Below are 24649 nucleotides of genomic sequence, written 5' to 3' on the forward strand. Positions count from 1 at the left end.
ATTATTAACTTTTAACAATATCACAAATTTTGAAAGTGAATTGTCTTTTTCCATGGTATACAAACCTGAGCTTTCCAGTAGGAGTATTCCTTGTATTCCTCAGTTCAAGCTGGAGTCAGTCGTTGAAACTTTGTACCGAGTCCACCTATTGAGGAGTAACATCGTAACATCTGTGTTCTATCGCTTAAAGTTCCTCTGGAGTGCAATGGGAGGAGGAGCGGGCATGGTTTGTTAACAGCACTATGTGCAAGTTGAGAAAATGGTTTCTTCTCCAGACTGCAACTAAGAAAGTGCTTTACTGATGAGACTGGGTTCAGCAGCAACAGCAAATTTTCCTCCCCAAGGTCAGTGCTCCCAGAAATGAGCTCAATGACTTCTCAAAAGCATTGTTCCAACTCATCCAGATGATGTTCAGAAGACAAAAGCCATTGCAGTCCTATCAGATTCCTTAAGGAACATGATGGATATTCTCGCAAAGGAGAGGACACACTAACATGCCATGGTGAGCACTCTTGAATAAGGGCATAAATGATTGGTCCTGGTGGTACCTATCATTGAATCATGAGCTGAAGTTGACTCTTAACTTCTTGAAAAAGTGGTCCACATTCCCATAAGCTGCCATAACTGGCCAATAACTGAACTAGAAGATGATACTGATGAATGCTTATGTCTGCTATCATGCATGCTAATGTGAATACAGCTTGCTATTATACCCAGCGGTATCATAACCGCAATCTTTGTGCATAAACCCTCAGTCTACACGTGCATGACCCGAGACGATCACGTCCTCTTAAATCATGAGCGCTGGAAAAACAAGACACTGCTCGAGGGTCTCTACAATCAAACACAGATCATCATACCCAGGAGTAATGTACAAGAGCGATCTACAGAATGAGAGGATAGCACAGACTTTACTCCACATGCCTTTGCCAAAGTCTGAAAGGAGTCCAAGACAGTCCTCTGGTCTCAGATGGAATGAGACAGTGGTTTCCAAACTCCACCACCTAACTCATTATTAACAACCGATTTGAGCTCATGCCAAGCAATACTCCTACACAAAAACAAAGCTAAACCATAAGGCTCACCTAAAAGATTTTGTTCTTTAATAGCTGCGGCTAAAGGGACTCCTCCTCATCGTCAATCCCTCCACCACCACAAGGCGCACATGATCCAGCTCTATAAACTTCTTCCACTCAATCTGGTTTTCATAGGAAAGTATAGAAATGGAGAAACACTTTCAAACATTAATAGATACAATTCAGCTTACCTAAGCTTTACTGTCCAATTCTTCCATAAATCTCCACTCAGTTCTCATCCAAGTAGGTCTGGAACTTCCAAGTAACCATCCTAATTGCTGTGACTACAGCAGCAGCTCCTATAGTAGAGACCAAGTGTCTTGTAGCAGGAAGAAAGACTGAAAAGTCAGGAAGGCAATGAACTTTTTGACTAGCAATTGACAAGTGTTTTTCTTATCCAGTAACACCAGAGACAAAACACTGGCCAAATGAAAGTTTTATCAATCACGACATTACAAAACTACATTAATTCAAAACTTGTTATTTAGCTGCTCAAAGATGGGCACTAAACCTTACCAATCCATACATGTGCTGCAATACAGCCCAAGCTTTTAGACTATTCCCTATAAGTAATTGATATCAAGCAGAAGGTAACCATGAAGTAATAAAAAAAAAAAAAAAATTTAAAAACCAACTTAGAAACCCCATTCATTTGTGCAAAAAGAAAAAAAAAGATGACATATAAAAGAAACAATCTAAATGAAGCCTGTTCAGGATAAAACCCTAATCAAAATTTTCCAAAATACAGAAGCAATTCTCCAAATAACAAAACAGCTTTTGTAATGAGGGTGAAGTAGATTAAGGATTCTAGTTGAAGTAATAAAGCAATTTACTGCTTGTTGGAAGGCTGAAACAGTAATAAGATTATTACTGAAGAATATTAAACTTTCTCTTTCTACTGCCAAATAAACAGTAAGTCTCTTATATTGGGCAGTAGAAGAAGAAATACAAAGCGTGTTTTTGAGGTATACTGAATCAAGGAGCTCCCCTTCAGCAGGGACTTCAGAGTTCACTGATGAAGAACAAGCCATCCAGTCAAGAGAAGACCACATATAAGTAAGAAAGCTAAGGATATTCTACAACCTGAAAAATGACATTGTAAAAGGGAAAGGAACAGATTTCAATAACAATGATATAAGAGGGCTCAAAAGAAGTCTGATTAAAAGTTGGATGGTAGAATATTTGGAAGCCTCAAAAATTAGGAGCCAGGGTTGATGAACCCTACAACAAATGAAGAACTTTCAAGTTTAAGTAGTGTACCAGCAAAAAAATATCGGGATCTCTAATTACCCATTATATTGTACAAAATACAAATTTTTTTTTTTTTTAAACAAACTACTGCTTTGCTAAAGCCCAGTAATTATCCATTTAAAGCACAGAGTGACTATGAATTTATTAGGACAGACATTATGCCTCCCAGGGTCTTTACTTTAAATGCAGAGGTCAATATGACAGTTAACCTCATGTCTTTGCACAGGACAGACCTGATGGAAGCAAGAAAATAGATGGGGAAGTAGAGAGAGGCTTATAAAATTCCAGGAAGAAATCCTACAGTTACATTTTCCAGGAATAAAACAATCCTCAAGAGAAACGAAGCATCAGTGGATTCTTGGCCGGCAGAAGTTATCTGGTAATCTTAAAGAAATTAATTTGTTTCGAGATGTTAAGTGAGGTCGAGAATAAATTCTTCTTGAACACCAACTTTTCAATCAATGTAGGCTCAATTTTGAGTGGCAATGATTCAAATCTTTCAACAGTGCTGATTCTATAGGGATGAATCTGCAAAACAAAGTACAGTAACACAGGTTGTGTTAAATGGTAGAAAATGTGATACTGCAAAATATAAAAACTTCCATTGATGGTAAACAATGTTTGACAACCTGGCAAACCAGGTCACACAGCAACAATAAGTAAAAACAACACAATCCATTCAACTATTTAGAAATAAATCACATGTCCACGCAAACTTACTGGCAAAAGCATTATAAGAAGTCACGATATGTGGTATTCAAAGCAGCTTTAAAAATACCGTTTTCAAAGTACAGCTCATAAAAAAGTTCTCCAGTTATAACACACTCAATTCTTATCACATGAACTTGACAATGGCAGTATAACTGGGCTTCTAAATCTAGGCATGACATGACATGGCACACTTCAAGTCTTCAACATCATCCAAAAAGAAACACTACAGCCTTATTTCCATTCTCAATTGATTTCCATCCAGGAACTGTTCAAAGTATTTTAAATTAAAGTATCACAATGTTTAAGAGCTTGTTAACAATATGTTAAATCACTTAGTTCTGGCCATCCCCAGACCAGACAACAGTGCTTGTGTTAAATGCATTCGCTGACTGGCAGACGCATCCTTGTCCTCTTGAGCTTCGTCTGCCATTTCAACGCTTCCTTCGGTCACTTCGTCTTCGTCATCATCTGGCCCGAGAAGGTTTCCTTGCTGTGCTACTGACTGGGAGGTGGAATCGACACGAGACCGAACCGAAGTTTCACCTTCTGACTTCAAACGAGCTCGCCCTTCAGCACTCCAGATTTTCTTGCTGGGTGCAATCGTGCTTCTGAAGAAAGAGAAAACATTTTAAAGAAATCATATATGAAACTGAGTTCCTCGACATTATGTTCAAGTAACGTCTAATATTTAAAAAATCATTATGAATACTGTACAGAAAATATTTAATATATCTGACCTTATTAGCACATTATGGCTGTGACTAGTTCCACTGGTGAGATGTGTACTTGTGGAGGGTGCAGAAGACTGTGCATCTTCTGATCCAGTGGGAGTGCTCCACTGGGTATCATTTAAATCTGTCACGGCTTTATCTTCAAAGCATGTAGTATTTGCCATGACAACACTGAATGGCTTAAAAGGACTAGCACCACTTTCAAGGGATTCAACAACATAGCTGTCTAGAAAACTAAGGGTAAGATCAACTGACAATTCACCATTCAGTATTTTCTCTTTGTTTCTGATTACTTTTAAACTCAGTTCAGAATTTGAAAGCCACGTACATACCTCCTGCACACTTTCTCGCAACTTTAGGTCTGAATTCAGGGTGTACGGTTGTAACATCTTAACTATATCAGCACATATTGTTACATCATATAACCCGATGTTTTTAAGGCACTGCAAAATGGCACTATTATTTTCTTGTATGCAATTCATCAATCTAACTCTCTCTACAAAAGTATCTGTGAAGTACTTGGATACCTGTTTTGGGTCTTTACCGTAATGTAAGTTGAGCATACATGCTATTAGATTTATATAAGCCTTTGGTAACGGGTTTAAGCTGAATATTTTTAGTAGGAGCTCTTGAGATGCACTCATGGCACCATTCACGCTGTTTTCTTTGGAAAAACCTGCAGGAAAAAGAAAACACTGAAAACATTTTTTTAAAAGTTCCTTACATCAATATAAACTACAGATGACTTTCTTGAATATATCTTCATCTACTTACGCATAACTGTAACTCCATTTGAACCTTATCTTTCTATTATATAGTATGTAACTTATCTTTCTATTATATGGTATGTTTGTTTGCATAATACAAAACTATAGACAATGTGAATAGTATATTATACCAACCTTTCTCAAAAACAGTGACTAAAGATTCTAACAAGCGACTGTCAGGAAGACTGTTATTCATTATCAAGGGTGATAATAGCTCTATGCACCAAACTACATCTTCACAATATTGAGTTATTATTGAGGATAGTTCTCCGTAAATTATTTTTTGTTTACTGGTGTCCTGAACTCTGGTAGAAAACTCTAGCAAAGTGGTAGAGACTGCCTGAAATATAATGAAAGGAATGTTAATGGATTAGAAGGAAAGAAACTTGGAAGTTTGAAATAACAGGTATCTTTAGGTCTAGAAGTGACTAAAGAGATTCTGATTTTGATATTTCATCCCTCTGCAGTTCCTGGAAAAAAGAGCACATTAGGGGTTACACACGATAAAAATTAGACATCTACATAAGTAGAGCCATTTAAATGATGGAATGCCAACATACCAAATCTAGAGGGTAACCTGCTTATCTCTTAGAGACACACTTCGATGATCTCATATGCCCCATTCTTAATTTTTAAACATTTTCCAATTTAGTTTTATCCATAATAATAAGCATAACTATGCATAATAATAATAAGCTAATGCAATACTTTTAAGCACAATTATAGTACATAGTCTTTTTTTTAATAGCATGTGAGGTATGTACAGGAAACAATCAAGCACGCAAAATGAACACTTGTCTAAACTTGTAAAAACAGTGTAGTATTTCAAATGTACAGTATGGTACATACCTGGTAATTATGAGGATTTGCCATTGCACATAGCAAAGAAAGGGTTTTCGCCTGAAGGCTGGCATTAGAATGATACAAACAGTCAAGTACAGCCTCAAGGTGAGTGGGAGTCAGTGCCTCTTCGAGTACAGAAAACACACTTGCTAAAGCTTTCAACCCAACATACTTCAGGTCGATATTGGTACTTTTCAAAAAGCTGAAAAAAAAGTCATAAAAATGGCTGGCGTATCAGAAAAATGAAACATAAATATACATAATATTTACGAGCAGTAACTGAATATACTTTCATGTTAAACAAGATAATTAATTCTGCCACCAGGATCAAAACATCATTAAGTAATTGCACTTGATGATAAAATGCCCTCACTAAGATCCTAAGCAAATGTAGAGCTACTTTAACTAAATGGTATTTATGCCACTAAAGACAGTTGCTGTTAGTTGGTAATATCAGATGGAAACTTAAAACTAATAATACTGCCAAAAGTATTGCTCCACCAAAAAGACAAAATACTTCCTTACTTTCATTTTTACATAGTTCAAACAGGCTATTGGGTAACACTAAAAAAAAATGATATTGTTATGATACAATAAAGTTTGTTCATACTTACCTGGCAGATATATATATAGCTGTATTTTCTGAAGTCCGACAGAATTTTAAAAACTTCCGACACACGCAGTGGTCGGCCAGGTGGTTAGTACCCATTCCCGCCGCTGGGAAGCGGGTATCAGGAACCATTCCCATTTTCTATTCATAATTTTTATTTCCACTGTCCCCTGAGGGGAGGTGGGTGGGTACTTGATTATATATCTGCCAGGTAAGTATGAACAAAACTTTATTGTATCATAACAATATCATTTTGTTCATGAAACTTACCTGTCAGATATATATATAGCTGAATCCCACCTTTGGAGGTGGGAAGGGACAGAATAGAAGGATTTTGGGAAACAAATGCATGCAGATGATTTACATCTTGGTTCCACCTGTTAGCATAGCTGGCTTCGTGGTTACTGCCACGTAAGTCTGCTTGTGCTACTAGAGTTGCCAGCGAGGTAGAGACCTATATAGCTGGTGCACTCCAGATGATCTGTCAACAGGGGCGAGACCACGACGTGACTAGACCATATTGACCATACCATGAGGGCTAAGAAGTAAAATAAATATATATATATATATATATATCACCACCTGACCAACCTAGCCAAAGTTAAGGTGTTTTAACTAAGGCTTAAGAGTTAAGAAGTCGCCGTTGTCGGCGACTCATCAACTAAATTAAGAGCTCTTCCTAACCATTTTCTACAGGATAGGATGAGTGTTACTTCTTGCCCCCAAGATTGTGTCTGCAGACACGTATGGCCCTAGCGAGCAGCAGATCTCATATGCCATCTTCACATCTCGCAGGGAGTGTGAAGTGAACACAGAGTTGCTTCGCTAAAACATGGTACTCAGGATGTTGCTGAGTGCCATGCTCTGTTGAAATGCTTCCGAGGCCGCGCCCTCACCTCGTGAGCATTCAGATAAAAAGATTTCAAATCTTTGTGCAAACACAATGAAGGAGCATTTTTGAAAGAACTCCTTAACACTAAAGCCAGGGTGTTTCTTCGATATGGGCAAGTCTGGTCTTTTTCGGAACACTGCAGATTGCCCGAATGACTTCGACTTTCTTGAGTTTTATGTAGATAAAACTTGAGAGACCCGACAGGGCACAGGACTCTCTCTGGCTCCTGCCCACTAACTTGTGCCATCCTTGCTTCCAAGCTCCTGGCCCAAGGACAAAACGGGTTTCCATTCTTAGGCCACAACGGAAGGCTTAGAGAGCACACCGCCTTGTGTTCTCTAAAGCCAAAACTTGTGACGATGGCTTAAAATCTCACTAACCCTCTTTGTCGTATCTAGGGTGGTTAGAAGAAGGCCTTCCTGATCACATGCAAGAAGTTAACAGGTAGGAGAGGTTCGAATGCTTTAACATCAAGAACTTCAGACTACGTCTAAGTTCCATATTGAAAGCTGTACTAAAGTCAGGTGACCGACCAGTTGACCAGTCAGACGAATCAAGGACAGCAAGGCTGTACCCTGAAGACCATAAGGCACTATTCTTCGCTGAAGGATGAGTGTCTGGACTGCCTGTGCGATTCAATCTAAGCAAACCTTGGGGGTGTATCAACGCAACCCAACGTCGTCAGCGAATCAACTCCTGACTCGAGCTTCTGGTGCCAGGAGAAAGGAGCGAGGAGCAAAAAGGCGATTCAGTCCCGAAGGAAGAATGCGACAGTCCAACCGGTGGCTCATGTTACACGATCATCGGGGGTGTATAAACGCAACCGACTTCGTCAACAAGAAACTCAGGGCTACTATATGTCGCCTGATCTCGCACGAGTGTCTGACTCCGAGAAAACAGGTGAGACAAAAAGTAGATGGTGAGCGAGATTCGAGATTCCACAGAACCCAAAGATCGTGAAGGGGTTTGTTGTTTGACAGACGCAAATCACTGAGCCCAAAGGCCGTCAACAACATATTTGCGTATTCTTTAATGGTTGTGACTGCCAGCTTATCCCATTCTTCAGACGGAAATGGAAGACGGTAATCTTATTCCTGTCAACATCTCGATAGCCTGAACGTAGTCAGACTCAGAGCGGAGAGGTTATAGGTACCTTTCGAGTTAAGAGTAGACCGACTCTCTCGGAAAAGGTCCTTGGAAAGTGAACTAGGAAGTATGTGACTCTGTGAATCCAGGATCCTGAAGGCCAACATGGGGTCGATCAGCGTCATTGTCGCTCCCTGTGTGACGTCATAAATCCTCTTATAACATTCCTAAACGATTGAAAAAGGGGAAAAAAGAAAGACTAAACATCCATCCCCGTTCAATATCATAGGATGGCATTTAATGGTACCGATCCCGGATCGAGAATAAGGGAGCAGAGAAGAAGAAGCCTCTTCGTCCTCAACATATCGAAGAGAAGAATGAAAGGGCGTCCCTAAAGTCTCCACAACTCTCACTTACTTCTAAATAAATATTCACTCGGAAGTCAATAGTTGCTGCCGTCGATCGAGACGATTCGTACGGACTTTTGCAATCCTGTAACGAACCTCTAGAGGATCGTTACATTCTACGCCTGTTGTTATAATAGGCTCTTTCTCGTAAACTCGAACAGGGACCGAGAGAAGATACTTCTTAAGATATGAGAGAGCTGTGGAATATCAGAGTTGATCTGGACCACTGGTTCCCAAAAACTCGTTTCGAGGACTGGAGGGACTACCGAATCGCTTTACTTCTTTCAGATTAAGATCCAGGACATTTGAAACCCTATCCAGATGTCCGGCACCTTCTTTCTATCACCTCAGGTGATAGACGCACTGAGAGATGTTCAGAATCATTCCTAGATCTTGAATAATATTTGTTTCCCGGTAGGAAAAAACTGTGATCTTAATTGCAGTCTATTCGGGGAAACAAACTTCTTCAGGAAGGAAATGGTCCCCAGCAAGCTCATCCATTCCCTCCCCGAGTATGCTTACTTCCCTAATAAGGCTGCGTTTTGCCTAAGCAGGAGAGCATATAAAAGTGCAATGTTGCGGTAGACTCGTAATTCTATAACTGTGCGGTAACGAGCACCGAAAGGATTAAGAGATAACTCTGTTGAACATAGTTAAGGCAAAACGAATGCAACGTTTATTCATTCACGTAAGAAATCCCTTCAATCTTAGGCTAAAGTCCGTGATTGTAGGACAGAGATACAGTTAGTCAGTCAATCCCGCAGGAGAGACGTAACCGCCAGCACAGAGATACGGTTAGTCAGTCAATCCCGCAAGAGAGAGAGACGTAACCTACCGCGCATGACAGCGCACGATCTGTTACTGGTGGCTCGGTAACCCCGGTTGGACTGGAGGACAGACACAGCGTGACAGCAGCAGCCAGCAGCTTACGAATGTCGTCTCTTAACTTTATGTCTGGGTTGCCAGCTACCCTATTCTACGAAGAAATAGGTCCGTTATTTTTTGAGCAGATAGACTCTCAAGCTGGTATATTTAAGCGAAACAGAAAACGCTAAATATATAGATGCGTTTGTGTCGTCAGAACACTACCATACAACGGTAAAAGATAAATCGGAAACTCCTGGAAGGCTGCAGGGAGTAACGATTAAATGTCCTTAAAATAGACAATAGACCTCTCGGTTGCCATCCGAAGAGGTAACTACAGCAAGCGTATATGACTTGAACCAACCAGAAATAAAATAACGCAAGGCAAAATGATATTGTTATGATACAATAAAGTTTGTTCATACTTACCTGGCAGATATATATATATATATAGCTGAATTCGGAAATACAGCTACATACATATCTGACAGGCAAGTTTCATGAACAAAACTTAAGAGAATCGAAGCAGTCAGCTCAAGCTTCTTATGTTATTGGACATAAGCGTTCATTGACGTAGTCTACAAGTCTATTTCTTGTACGAGTCTGCGAATGACGAATGAGAGCTCTTCCGAATCTTGTCAACAAGAGCTTATTCGCTTACGCAATATCAAGTTAATGAGATGTTTGTCAATGAGAACTAACCCATTTACGGGACAAAGAGATATTTTGTCAATGAGGGGATACCCACTTACTTGACAAAACGATAGTATATTGTCAATGGGGGAAAGTCACTGAATTGACAAAACGTAATCCAGGAAGTCGAGCATTTTATTTTTCCGATTTCTCAAACGAGGAAGGGGCAAGAATCCTGTTAAGAGACTAGGCTTACGGCAGGTAGAACGACGATGTTCAATTCGGCAGCGTAGTCCCGACTAGAAACTAACAAAACCTATCATCTGAAAAACCCTTTCAGATGGGCTAAAAAGCTTGCAAAATTATCCTGGGAAGAGGAAGAAATTCTCCAACCAGCTTCCTCTCCCTTATCACAACTAATGCCTGCTAAAGCTTAAAATTTATTGGCAGTATGGCAAAGGAAGTCCTGTCTTGCGCTTTCCTGAAGAGCGTTCTTTTGATGAGTGCCTTTGCAAGAATCCTACTGACGTTGCCGAGAGTCCTGACGTGCAGGACATCGAGCCTTTACATAACCCGTAACTGCCTTATCGCAAAGTCTTGACTGCGGTAGAGAAAACGAGATCTTCCCTTGAGCTTTCCTTAACTCCATCCACCTTTGCGAAAAAGCAATATAATATTGACAGAGACCTCTTGAATTCACGAAACCCGAGGTCTTGCTGGGTTTCGAAGACGAAGTTGTCTGTTCACTTTAAGCTTCCTCCGAAGCACTGCTTACTTCACATTCTTTGCATGTGAGGTATAAGGTATCACCGAAGGTAGAGGTAAAAATTCTTGAGGCCCAAATCGTAAACAAGAGCTAGAAGAGTTCAACAGAAACGTTCAGCCAGGCGACACACCTGGCGTGCGCTGGCGTGCGCTGGCGCGCGCGCTCGGCGTCCACTGGCGAGCAGCGAGCGCGCTCGGCGTCCACTGGCTTGCGCTCGGCGTCCACTGGTGCGCGCTTGGCGTGCACCCGCGCGCGCCTGGCGTCCATCCGAACGTCCCGTCCAAGCCGAGCGTCAAAAGAAGCGTGCAGAAAAGCGTCACGCTCCTGACAGGCGTCAAAACAAGCGAGATACATTTCGGAGAGAAATCCGACTGCACGAAACAGTCTCAGGAGAAGGGTTGATCGTGTGAGAATACGAGGGGCGACTGGCGACAGGGAAACGCCTTCTTATTCCCTCAACAGTAACAAAGCTCGGACGTCCGCTCTCAAAAGCGTCCTGCTACTAAGACTTCTTTTTCATATTTCTCGGTGGAAAGACGTACACGTGATCAGGCGACGTTCGCCTTCTTACTTCTCACTGGAACGCATAACGAGAGAGAGAGGACGTGAAGCGTCCTCTTCTATAAAGCTTCTATTTAGAGGGCGCGAGTCCTTCCGAAAGCTCCAACCCCTGCGCGGGAGGACGCTTCGGAGGACGAGAAGCAATCCTTCAGGATTCGTGCACGTGCACGCACTAAGGCAGTCTGGGGATTTTCATCAGAAACTGCCGAAGGCACGCCAGATCGGTGGGGGTTCCTCGTAACCCTCCTTCGGCTTTCGACCAATGCTCTCTCCCCGGGTCCTGGGAGTCAAGCAGAGGTCCAGGCCTAGAGGCGAATCCGGCCGATCTGACGCACCCTCCACTACACAAGGGTCACTGTCACTGCACTTAGCCACTTCATATTGCTCTCTAAAGCAAGCACTTTCGATTCTAAGATACGAATCGAAGGAGTATTAGAGAAAGGGCAATAACCTCTACAGACACTGTTTAGGGCCCGAGACAACATTACAGGGTTATGAGAAACAATAACAGAAGTAGCACTCTTCACAACAATGAAGGAGAGCGATCACCTCTCGCAGACATATTCATAACCCGTAGGCTATACTACAGGGTTAGGGCAAAAAAAAAGTCTACAGGAAGGGGTTAGCAGGTTCACTACCCTGACTTTTGTTTACTGATTAATTGCGTACATACGAATCATACGTTTTCCTTACGGAATTAGACATGTTTACTGATTAATTGCGTACATACGAATCATACGTCTTCCTTACGGAATTAGACAAAGTCTCACACTCCTTACATGACAAATCTCGACAAAGAAGCAAGACTCATACCCCTCGTGCATACCAAGTGCGGATCTACCGAAGCTTTCGGTAGCCACACCCTATCTTTGCAGACAACACCCTCTGAAACTAGCCTAACTAGATTCAGATATCTTATGCAAAAATGAATCAAATTCAAATCAATTTAAGATAGCGTATGTCTAGCCACAAATCCAAGTAAATAAATTAAAAGACAATTAGGATACTTAGCGGCAATGAAGTTTCCAAAATCTAAGACGGAGGTACTGGAAACAGGTGTTTCCAGCACCGGCGACAGAAAAATTATGAATAGAAAATGGGAATGGTTCCTGATACCCGCCTCCCAGCGGCGGGAATGGGTACTAACCACCTGGCCGACCACTGCGTGTGTCGGAAGTTTTTAAAATTCTGTCGGACTTCAGAAAATACAGCTATATATATATCTGACAGGTAAGTTTCATGAACAAACCAGGATATACTAAACATGCTTCCTTCTTGTACCAAATAATGGCAATCCTGCTAGAGAAGCAAAGTTAGCAAGACTGACTCCTATCAGAAAAATGGTTTAATCAATAAAAGAGTCTGACAGTCATCATCTGCACTTACCCTAATACAACCTTCAGTGCACTGGTAATCAAGCCATCATGATGTGGAAGCGCAGTAATTGTGAATACACACTCCAGGAGAACAGAATAAAGAGCTACTTCTTTGCCACCCCAAGGCTGGCCAACGACTGATTCTACTGCTTCTATAACCGATGCAGGAACCTGCCAATCTTTGCTGGATATCTGCTGAATTACTCTGGAAGGATCAAGATGTGTATCTATTTAAAACTCTTTCTGCACATGATACTGTTACAGAAATGTACATCTGTATATACAAGGCTTCAACTTGAACACATAACAACACCAGAGCCTTAACTTACCTTAACATCTGCATTTGAACAAAAGGAGCTGGAAGTGCATTTACTTGATAATCTTTGGGAAGGGCACCATTCAAGGCCTGAGTCAATAAATGCGAAGCACTTTGTGCAACCTGCTCTCGAAGGTCTGCCTTTTGCAATCCGCAATCCTAGAAATTAATAATGTGGAAAGTCATTACAGATCAAAGGGATACGTATACTGAAATATTCAAGACCAACCACTAATTTTGTTTTTGTGTTGGATTCACCAAACACTATCAAAGAATACACTTGTAATCATAAAGAAATAACAATAACACAGTACACCATAGTGAAACTGACACCTGTACAGTACAAAGCTTAACATTACTATCTTCAAATGAAAATGACTGAATCCATTGATACTGATGGCAAAGTTTACAGAAAGTAATATTAGTTACAATCATGCTATAAACATTCAATAATTTGCAATTTTAAGAACACTAGTGTACTAATTTGCAAAATTTCAAGAATCACTCAATTGAAATTTTAACATTCTGGCAAAATTACACAATATCAAAAGCTAATGCCATACCAGTTTTGGAAAAAGTCTGTTTTCTCAGAGATAAGTGGCAAATGATGTTTTCTAAACTGCAATAAATACGAGCATGTTATGAATCTGAAATAAATTACAATGGTACAGGTGGGAGAGGATGTCTTCTGTCTGTGGAATGACTACCTAATACTGCCTCTGCTTCAACCTGACTTTATACTGTACACGGCATGAGAAACTGGTGCTAAGTTCTAAGTAAAATTAATATTTCCTTATGAGGATACATCAGGTATTATTACCTTCGTGATACTGAAATAATTTACTGTACAGTACTGCCTAAACCTGCAAATGACTGACAATTTCTGATAGCATGTATCTACAAAATTTCTTCGTGCTACCAAATACAATTATTGCACTACAATAATTAAAGCAGAGTAAAATAATCATCCCAAAGATTTGAAGTCATTCATTCCCTTACATCCTATCAATGCACATAAATGGAAGGTGAATCTGAAAAAACTGTAAATATGATAGAAATTGCACTCATGAATCCTAATTATACTTCCTTCCTTGCTTCACTGCAACCCTACACATACTAAAATACAAAACTGAGTTAAGAAATCTCTCTTACTTTATAAATTTTGCACAGGGAATTGATTGCAGCTATTGCAACACCAGGATCCTGGTCAGTAAGAAGGTGAAGCAAATGAGGTATTTGATCAGCAGCATTGTCTTGCAGTTGCTCTCCACATCTTGAAGCTACAACACCAACCATTGCTGCAGCTCTTCGTCGAATATACACCTGGGAGGATAGCCATAGTTCCAATACAGCAAACATATGATGAAATTAAAGAAGCAGTACATCCACCATAATTTTTCAGAAAATTAAAATGAATATAGCTGTTACCCTCAAGTTACTGATATCTAACAATAAAACTGATTTCCTGGATTTTATTTTGTAAAACATGGAAAATGAAAATAATTATTGTACGACAGATCTACAGCATTTTAAGGTTCTATGAACACCTAAACCTTTGTAATGTTCCTAACCTTTCTTCTGCTATTTGGACATACTTCTTCCTTTTCTGTTCATCTTGCTGTTCATAGTAGGCCGGGATTAGACGCAACAACTAGATCATTGCCATCATTATCATCTTACTGAGGCTCTAAAATACGGTGAGCCTTTGCAGTCATGGTGCAGCAACTCAGGACAATATCACCTATAACACTTTACTTCAATATAACTATACTATACTTACATTATACTTAACAGCACAACTCTTACCTGCTTATGTGCAAGACAGTGAGTAAGAGAACATATGAAAGATGGTGTAAGATCCGGTGTGACAACTGTGGGAAAGGAGGCCAGAGCTGCAGCAACCTGCAGAGCATTTGGTGCAGTTAAGTCCCGTTGAATAGTGTTGACTAGCAATAATGTTAGTTCCGAACCTGGGCCCAAGCTTTGGCTAACATAAAGATATCCTGCAAAAAATAACAAATGTTTTTCATAAAGCATTCTACTGGTGTTCTTTTTTTGCATAGTAAAAGACTGTTCTGTATAAAAACAGGAATAATAATAATACAAGGTAAGATATTAACATTCTAGTGTGAAAATACAATAATACTCTTATCAATTTGAGACATTTAACATATTCAACATTTGATCCTATCTAGAGAGTGATAAGTTCTTCAATCTTGAAGCAATTTATTTAAACTTATCAAATTAAGATGTCTGTGTACTGTACTTGTGATAAAGAGCATATTTTGTTAAGAGAATCATTAATAACTTCATCCGACTTTTTTGGAAACCTGATCTAATATAACTATAATTTTCTTACCTATTTTTTTGTGAAGAACAATAGGGCACTGGGTTAACTTTATAGCGTGTATATGCAGATTAGGAAGATCATACCCTCGCACACTTGCTATCAGTGCTCGGCATAACAAATCAGCAACAACTGCACTACTAATTCCTGGACTGGATAAAACTTTCACCCATTCCCTATTTTCATGTTCAATACACTCCTGTTCTTCCTGGTGGAATGAAAGGTAAAATAGCTTTAAAATTTCCTACTTATTTCCTTTTTAACTTTTAACACTGTTTAACCTAGGTACTATGTATTGCAGTTAAAAATATCCTGAAGTTGGATTATATGCTGCAAATATTATATAGAATTATATCCATGTTCAATGATGTCAGCATTAACAATGTGGCTTTATCAAACCTGTTTAGAAATTCTTCTTGCACTCTGAAGCTTCTCAACGAAGTTAACAAGACCAAATGAGACATTTTTAAGTCCTGAAGGATTTCCGAAAGTCTGTGAGACTGGGTTACTTGAGTTGGTTCCTCCAAGGATGCTGTGAACCAGCCCACTCAGTGTTTTTTCCAAGACACTAGACATCTTCTATTGTGTCTAACCAGAATTTTGTCTTGAAACATTACTGGAAAGGGAAAACAAATTAGTTTAAAACGAGAGAGAGAGAGAGAGAGAGAGAGAGAGAGAGAGAGAGAGAGAGAGAGAGAGAGAGAGAGAGAGAGAGAGAACTTTTTTGTTTCTTAAACACAAATCGTTTACTTATAATCATCAGGTACAATACACTAATAAGCACCATGCCACTCATTCTCTAAGGAAATCTTCAGCTTATTCTCTCATGGTAGCATTCTACCACTTGAGGAAACCCCTTCTCGAAGCTCATTATACTGCACCATATGTGCACTGAACAGTAATTGCTCTGTTAAAACAATTTAAACTGATAGAAAGCCAGCCTCATCCACTAATACCACACTATCGGTCTTACCTATATTGAAGGATATTCTCTCACGATCCACTGTAGCTAGCAACAAAAGCATAAAACTATTTAGGACACTGCTTTAGTTCACATGGCATAAGGTAAAATATAAACTCTGCACAACTCTAAGCAGTTTTCTTACTTACAGCTTAGGGGCTTGACTGGATTAGTGTGCTAACCTGGGAATTTAATATTTCATGAAACAGCAAAACTTCTCAAACTGGTAAGTGCTTGTTTACATGACTTAAGAAGAAGTTTTATTCTGAATACACTACCACTGAGCAGCAGAGCTTGACTCTCATAGCCTAGGTGACAGTTCATGGGTTTTTCTGTTAGTTTTTAATATGGCTTGGACAAATTTACCTTTCATTTTCTTGGGAAACAGTTGGTTTACCTATTAAATCACATTCAAGGTCCACTTAGGTGTACCCACCCACATAAGGGCTTAGCAACCTAGAATGACTAAGGTTAGCTTAGAAAAATCAAGATGGGTATGTATCATTATACATAGGTACCTACTTTCTTTCTAGTTCTGCCTGATGAGGGGTATTACAGAGTGGCAGGAGACCCCCAACCAGGTAAGGACCCAGTACCTAAGGTATGTTAAGTTAGTAAATATATCTGTAATTACCTGTCTTATAACATCATGGGTAATCCTAAGGAAAAGCTCAGCAAGGAGATATTGTTTATCAATGAAATTTTTTGACAGAAAAATATAGGTAGAAAAGTGTGTAGCTTCCTTTGTAGTACCTAATACAGTACTGGTAAGATAACTTGAAAAATTAATACAAATATGGAAAACCTACTGTCTTTTGTTTACATTTTCATGCTGAAGCCCATTGACGAATAATGTAAAAACATAAAAAAGAAGGTGGTAAATTTCCCCATATTATTTTAGTAAATTTTTCTGCGTAACATACACCTTTTCTATATTTGTACAGTAGGTAAATAAATTCCATTACTAATGAATAGGGCTAGGTGGTAGATAGGTAGGCCTATGTCAGTACACATAGGTAGCTATCTTTCCTAAAACTGGTATACCATGCTTTAAAACAATGTATGACCTAGGTATATACGAATAACATATTTTTTAGCAACTATTTATTAGGCCTAATACAATTCCTATTTTTCTAACTGGTGTAAATGGCACTCACCACTTGGTGGTCCCCACAGGGGGTCACCCAGAATCGTTGGATAACGGGGAGGGGAGTCTTACTTTTTGATCTTTAACCTCATGCAGTGGATTTTTGTAGATATCCTCTAATTAAAATGACCCCATTTTTCATCATAATAAACTAAATAGACGACTAACAATGGCCAAGACCCAGTGACGTACCCTGGGCTGGGCAGATTTTTAGAAGAAAAAAGTTGGCTTAGCAAGCGCACAATCGGAATCTATCATTTAAAAGTTAAAAGGCAGTGAATATCGTCATATTTCACACTCGCTGCCAAATGTCATATACCTTGTTCGTAGTATCACGAGGGACTAATTGCGTTGCAACTCATTTGCACCTCAGTTGTTAACCTGTCTTCATGTAAACAAATAATCAGTGTTAGCAGCGAACAGACGAAGTTAGCGAACTCAGCGACTGTCTGTAGCTCATAATAGCGATAAAAGCACTAGCTGCTATCTTTGTACATTGCTTTCTACAGGTTATTGACTTATTTTGATTTATAAATGAATTTGTTATGTCAATTCTGCTTACGATGTGTTAACAAATCACTACAAATCTTCATTCAGTCAATTCAAGGCTTTCATATTAACACGCTACTTCTGGTAACATTGGAATAGGAAAATTGTGCGCATTACGCTCTGTTCTTTCACTGGGATTTAAATTATAACACCATCAACGTTATACTAGAAAACGTATACATAATCCATGCAATCAAATTTTATGTAGGTTAATTGAAATCAGCATTTACCTTTTTTCATTCCAAAACAATCCGATAGTTCAACGATGACGGATGCACCTAATTTTTTAGCCTATGAGAATCTGGAATTCATAAATGACTGGTTCTTATTGGTTCCAATCTCCCACCTCCTCCGATGATCAAGAGTGTCGATGACGCGCATAGTGTAGCTTATGCTCAGGTACACATGCAAAGATATCCGAGTCCGTAGAGGAGTTCCTTATTTTGAAAATAGAAATCCACGGAACAGATAAATAAATAGATAAATAAGTAGAGAAAGAGAGAGAGAGAGAGCGATTTAATGTGAATGGACTAACATGATTAAGGTAGAACCTGGCAACGGATGGGACATATACATAAATATTTTCCTTCATACTCAACCCTATCTATTATACGAATTCGAAAGAGTATACCTGGGTGACACTATACACTGATCAAACAGGATATAGGAATAATTTGATGGATAGCATTATATAAGAAATTTCCAGAAAAAATAAGTAAAAAAATAAATATTTTTTACTTTGGTACGTCTTCCAGATTGAAACCTTGAATCTCAAGTCAACGGGCCCTTTGGGCTTATTCTGTATGAATAGGGGTTATCTTTTCAATAATTATATAAAAAATATTATTTTGATATCAATAAGGATTTTACAGTGCCTCACACCTTTTAGGGAACGGTTCCTACCAGAACAAGTTCCTTGACTCTGCTGATCCTTCGTCTGCACAGCTGAGAGAGTCTCTCTTCTGCCATTATTATTACTCCCACTGAAGTAGACAACATTCTTATGAGAGGACACCATGGCCACGAATAATGAGGCGTAAGCTTTTTTATCTCTCAGCATCACCCGGTTTTGTCGTTGTTAAGTGATAGAGTTGCTGAAATTACTGAGATTCTTGTTGCCGATGTTATGTAAATGCGAGTGACATTCTGTGGATGACGGAAATTTCAAGAAATTCCTCCTACCTTAGTACCTCTGATTTATTTAGCAGTTAGCAGTTAGATGTTTTATGACTAGATGATTGGCGTCATTTTTTACTGTTCAGGTGATATATGTCTGGTCTATTTTATAGGTTGATATATAGACTACGCTTTATCTTAGTAGACATAGGGTACCAGCCTTTATATTATATTTTGGGTTGTCATACCTAGCTAGCCTAGCTAGTACTAGGTAGGCTCCTGCAATGAGTACGATTTCAGTGGTCGTGCTGTCATTAGTTTTGTTTATTAAAACATTTTCTTATTCTGTATCTTATCTCCTTGACAGCATAGGAGGAAATGGTATGTTATTAAGGGGGAAATTAATTATACCTAGTACCTACCTATAAAATTGAGTGATGAGTCAAGTGCCAACAGTGATGGTAATTCGTGGATGGATGATTAAGCTGGTAAATGGATGACAAATTCATTTTTTGTAGGCATACTAGATTATTCACTCAACCATTGGCGTATCAAAGTGCCACTCACCTTCTTGTCAGTGGTAGGGAGGACTGCCAAAGCATTGGGGTAATAAATGAACAGTTAATCCAAGCAAGTGAACTTCAGACAGTTGCTTTTCAATGGAAGAAACTAATAGGTATGCAAGTCGAGAAGGCACAGTATAATCTTAGTGGCATACAATGTTGTTCTTTTCAATGAAATGAGATTGATAATGTGTTGCAGCAAATTTTACTTGTTCCGATACGTAATACAAACCCTCGGTCCTTAACAATAGGAAGGTAACTAGCGGCAGCTGGGACGGTCGTAAGCTTCGAACAACAGAGAACGGTAGTTTAACTGCTTGTCCGGTCGTGCGCGCGCCGCGGCGCCCGGCGGTGAAGAATCACTTTTTGCTTTCGGCCGTGGTGTGGGACAGGACGTGTCGTCATCGCTCTGCCCGCTATTTTCGTCGTTGTGCTTTGGATGTTACAATTTCTTCTGACTGGTTTGTGTTTTGTGGTCTTGAATAAATTGTAAGTACTTTGTTTTCATTTTTCATTGAGTGAAGATTAATTAATCATGGATCAAGAAGAGCTTTCGCCGCGCCCACCAACTGCCCGTTAGAGTGTGTCCCGGGTTGGGGGAGGGGCGTAAATGCGGCGGATTCCGCTCTTACCCAGATATTGATCCTCATGAGTTATGTTTCGGGTGTCGGGGGCGAGGAATGCTCCCGAACCGAACCATGTGATGTATGTGTAAATTGGTCCGAGGCGCAGTGGGTGCTGTACGAGGGTAGGAAGAGGCGTAGGTTTACCAAGGAGTCGTCGGAAAGCTCTCCAGCGACTCCTTTGGTTACGGATACCTCGTCATCCTTCCTGCCTCCAGCTCAGCCCCCACGATTTGCGCCTTCCCCTGCGGGGGGGGTTTCGGAAGTCCTTCTCCTCACTCGATCCGTTCCGTCGAGTGTGGGATTGGAGGGTGGGGGGCCCGATACCCGGATGTGCAATTGTATTCGGGGTCTTCCGTCCGCTCTGGGTGGGTTCGTCCTCCCCCAGGCGTGAGGGTGCCCCTCTAACTGACCCGACTGTCCTCCCCCCAGGTCAGTGCCTTCTGTGAGTGACGACCTTGGACAGGTGTGGGCGTCGTTGGGACTGCAGGGCGCCCCCAGTATCCAGGGCTTGATTCAACGGCTAGCGGGGTCGGCAGTGGTAACTCTGGTGTGGTTACAACTACGACCAATACGGTGTCAACACCAGCGTACGCCGCCCCTCCTCATGTGGTGTATACGCAACACATTGCGTCAGTGACTCCAACGGCGTCAATTCAGATGCCGATCGCTGCCGTGCCTAAGAGGGGCGTGCCGCCGCCACCTGGGTTTTATGTGCTGCCGACGCCCGACTTTCGCTGCCCCAAAAGTTCGCCCCTGGATCTACCGCCCGTCCCAATGATGAGTTTGGCTGAGATGGAGAGGTCTGTGACGCCGGATTATGCTGCCGTACCTGCCGTACCTGCAGCGAGTGTTGCTGGCCCAGCCCCTCGCGCCGCTCCTACGAAGCGCGCGGTGCGGGACTCTAATGTTGATGTTGCTGCTGGTGCTGGTCCTGCTGGTGCTGGTCCTATTGGTGCTGGTCCTGCTGCTGCTGGTCCTGCTGGTGCTGGTCCTGCTGGTGCTGGTCCTGATGGTGCTGGTCCTGCTGCTGATGTTCCTGCCGCTCCTGCCGTGCCTGCCCCTGCCCACGTCGCGTCTCGTCATGGAGGTGCTGCACCGGTCTCAGGTCTTTCCGGACAGGATCAGTCGGGGCGTGTTGCTTCGGCAATTGGCCCGACTTTTCCGTGGATGGAAGACCTGGACGTCCGTCCTGAGAGAGCTGACGAAGAAGAGGAAGAAGAAGAGGAAGATGTCGTCGTCGTCTTCATCGTCTTCTTCGTCGTCTGTTGCCGCCTCTTCCCCTTCGACTTCTAAGGCTTCCAAGCCGAAGAAGAAGAAGAAGGCTGCCTCCTCCCCCCCTAAGAAGGCTCCTACGGGACCTTCGAAGGGCCCGTCTCGCTCTGGCGTGACGGGGGGTGACTTCTGCTGGTCCTCTGTTCCATCGGGAACGGGGCCCGTCTCCTCTTCTGAGAAGAAGAAGAAGACGGGGACCAAGGATGTGCTGGCTACTGCTGGTACATCCGCGCCTGGTCTTAGTAGCACTGCTGCTAAGTCAGGTACCGGCTCGACTTCTCGTTCGCTGAGAGGTCCGAGTGTACGGTCTCCTTCGGGCGACCGTGCAGCCAATGTCAAGACGCCTGAGCTTGCTCACCGTCACGACAGAGGCACGGAGCAGAAGACTGTCGAGAGTCGCGCAAGTGACGCTCGCCAGGCCAGCGGCCGCTCTCGTAGCGACCAGCCGGTACCTCGGGTTGACGTGACGGTCTCTGACCGGCCACGGGTTGAGGCTGAGAAGAGGTCCCCTCGACCAACGGCACCAGCTTCGGCTGGTACCAGCGGTTTGACGTGCCGTGAGGACGCTCACCGGTCTCACCGCGAAAGCGAGCTCTGCAGATCACCTGACCGCCGCTCCCACAGGGACCCGGACGGAGACGGTGGCCAGCAGCAGCTCGTCTGACGCACGAGATCGGGGACGACGTGCTCAGTCGAGCGCTCGCCACAGGTGAGACGGCACGACCAGGCCTCGCAGCAGCGATCCCCACCGCGGGTTGGTGATCGGCGCAGCCCCTCACGTACGCTGGTCCTGCCATGCGAACGGGGGGGGAGAGCGTCAGGTCTGTCTCTCCATACCTTCAACTTCCTCGGGCTACACCGGGAAGAGCGAGGTACCCAGGAGTGATCGTGAGAGGTGCGCCGCTCACGATCCCGCCACGACGCCGCACGAACCAGGCATGGTTGTAGGACCAGCCAGGTCGTACGCGCAAGTGGTTGGAGGCGACCGTCAGGGGTCTGTTGCTGTTCCTCCTTCTGAAGGAGGAGGGTCTCGAGAGCTGCTCCTGTTGGAGGGACTGGACGGTCCTACTCCTCAGGACGCTGTAACTCCTGAGATCCAGAGGAACTTTGCCCAGTTATTGCGCTGATTCGTCAGCACAACGACCTGGGGGGAAGGATCGCCGCTACCACCATCTGAGCCCACGTCCCGGCTCGAGTCATTTTGGGGTGCCCGAAGAGGGAACCCAAATTGACGGTGGGACTGCCGCGATCGGAGCTTGCAGAACTCAGTCCTTGACCAGGTGGAGTATTTCGTCTCAGGACGAGAGGACCTCACTTAAGTCAGGACGGTCTTCCAAGCTACTTCCTCCTCCTCTGCAGCGACAGCGGAAGTTCTACGTGCCATCAGTAGATCCAATACCGCCCAAACAGGTTAACCCGGAGCTAGCTAGGCTAACTCCAGGTGTGTCCCTGCAGCAGCTCCTGTCAGAGAACTTATGGTTCTCGCAGCAGGAGGCACTGGGCCCTGGAAGCTACCGCTATGGCAGCTTTCCAGGCAGTCTCTTGGTTGGATCTGTGGTCCCTCACAGTATCCAAGGTCGCGGCCCGACGCCGGGGGCGCTGCCCCTCGAAGACGACCCCGACTTCAGGAGACTGTGCCAGTCTGGGGAGGTAGGGCCATTCCTACCTCGCCATCAGACGGCAAAACCTGTGGGCCAACTTGGTTCTCCGTCGTAGGGACGCTGTCCTTACACGAGTAGCCAAGGGGGCCGGGCGTGCGTGAAGCGGTAAATGGAACTACGTAACGGACCAATGAAGAGTTCCTCCGCTCTCTTTCCCGGAGAGATGGTGGACGCTGCGGTGGAAAGACGGCGCACTGATGACAGTGACCGTCTGGTTCACCAGGCAGTTACGAAGGTTTCTGGGCAACCTCGTACATCTGCGGCTAAGCCTAAGAGTTTAGCTAGCGCTTCCTCGGCTGCTAAGACAGCTGCTCCATCGAAGCCCCGAGGAAAGACTCCTTCCTGCTTCAACTTCTAGTAAAGGAGGCCGTAACCAGCCCTCCTCCCAGCCCTCCTTTCCCCGAGGAGGTGCTGGGAAGAAGTCGAAGCGAGGTGGGAAACGCTAGGGACGGCGTTCCCCTCACCAGCTGCCGGAAGTGGGGGGGTGCTGGCGAGCCATTGGGCAACTTGGCAGCGCTACGGTGCCGAGACCTGGATAGTAGACGTCCTTCGGGAGATATCTACTACCCTTCGAATCTCGGCCACCCTCACCTCCAAACCCGGTCCATCTGCCAGACATATGTTCTGGGATCCTCAAAGGACGACGCTCTTCGGCAGGAGATCAAGACCATGCTGACCCAAACGAGCTGTAGAAGTCGTAGTAGATCGGTCACCGGGCTTTTACAGCCGCCTTTTCTTAGTGGAAAAGGCATCGGGGGGTGGCCCCGCGTGATAGATCTCTCTCCCTGAACCGATTTGTTCGCCAGACTCGGTTCAAGATGGAGACGGCACGTTCCGTGCTGGACTCCATCAGAGAACGACTTCATGCTTTCAGTGGACCTGAAGGATGCGTATTTCCAAATACCCATCCATCAGTCCTCCAGAAAGTACCTCCGCTTCATCTTCGACGGGACGGTGTACCAATTCAGGGCACTCTGCTTCGGTCTCTCAACCGCCCACAGGTGTTCACGAGAGTGTTCACGCTGGTGTCTGCTTGGGCCCATTCGCACGGGATACGTCTTCTGAGGTATCTCGACGATTGGCTGGTCCTGGCGAGCTCCCGCTCGCAGTTGCTGCAGGACAGGGATCGACTTCTAAAGTTTTGTCGCGATCTGGGGATCGTGATAAACTACGAGAAGTCCGATCTCGAACCCAAGCAGAAGATGAAGTACCTGGGTATGCTGATCGATACGGTAGCAGCTCAAGTCCGCCCCGCAGACTTGAGGATCAGCAAATTCAGGGAGGCAGCCGGCCGGTTCCTGTCTCGGCAGGAACAGGCAGCTCAGCAATGGCAAGTCGTGATCGGCCACCTGTCGTCACTCGAGAAGTTAGTTCCTCACGGACGTCTTCACCTGCGGTCTCTCCAGTGGAGACTAAGGGAGAGTTGGTCACAGGTAAAGGATCCACCTTACTTCCCCGTGTCCATCACGGAGAAGGTGAGGCAGGACCTAGCCTGGTGGCTCGACGACAGGAACCTC

The 24649-nt window shown here is 43.1% G+C and overlaps 2 protein-coding genes across 2 annotated transcripts in view; one reads left to right on the forward strand and one right to left on the reverse strand.

Annotated features, from left to right (window-relative positions):
• Positions 1-2671: 2671 nt before the first annotated feature.
• On the reverse strand, positions 2672-17783 carry LOC135197682 (AP-4 complex subunit epsilon-1-like). Its single transcript, XM_064224699.1, has 11 exons — positions 17665-17783; positions 15637-15853; positions 15250-15445; positions 14697-14893; positions 14043-14213; positions 12904-13049; positions 12585-12779; positions 5386-5581; positions 4672-4876; positions 3776-4445; positions 2672-3646 (listed from the first exon to the last, which is right to left on the reverse strand). Exons 2-11 carry the CDS (start codon positions 15811-15813, stop codon positions 3367-3369), a joined length of 2433 nt encoding a protein of 810 aa, XP_064080769.1. The 5' UTR covers positions 15814-15853; positions 17665-17783; the 3' UTR covers positions 2672-3366.
• A 1000-nt stretch (positions 17784-18783) lies between these two features.
• Positions 18784-24649, forward strand: part of LOC135197683 (E3 ubiquitin-protein ligase RNF25-like) — a 72652-nt gene continuing 66786 nt past the window's right edge. The window contains exon 1 of the mRNA XM_064224701.1: positions 18784-18930. Within this exon, the coding sequence (XP_064080771.1) occupies positions 18911-18930 (20 nt within the window). The 5' untranslated portion in view covers positions 18784-18910. The remainder of the gene's footprint in view (positions 18931-24649) is intronic.

This window comes from Macrobrachium nipponense, chromosome 21 (genome assembly GCF_015104395.2).
Source record: "Macrobrachium nipponense isolate FS-2020 chromosome 21, ASM1510439v2, whole genome shotgun sequence".
Lineage (NCBI taxonomy): Eukaryota > Metazoa > Arthropoda > Malacostraca > Decapoda > Palaemonidae > Macrobrachium > Macrobrachium nipponense.

Excerpts from the sequence above, each read along its gene's own strand:
- LOC135197682 (XM_064224699.1), bottom strand. The coding sequence starts at position 15,813 with ATGTCTAGTGTCTTGGAAAAAACACTGAGTGGGCTGGTTCACAGCATC. Across the intron at positions 14,214-14,696 it reads ACTGTCTTGCACATAAGCAG|GTGTATATTCGACGAAGAGC; the intron begins GTAAGAGTTGTG and ends CTATCCTCCCAG. Across the intron at positions 13,050-14,042 it reads CCCTGTGCAAAATTTATAAA|GATTGCGGATTGCAAAAGGC; the intron begins GTAAGAGAGATT and ends ATTAATTTCTAG.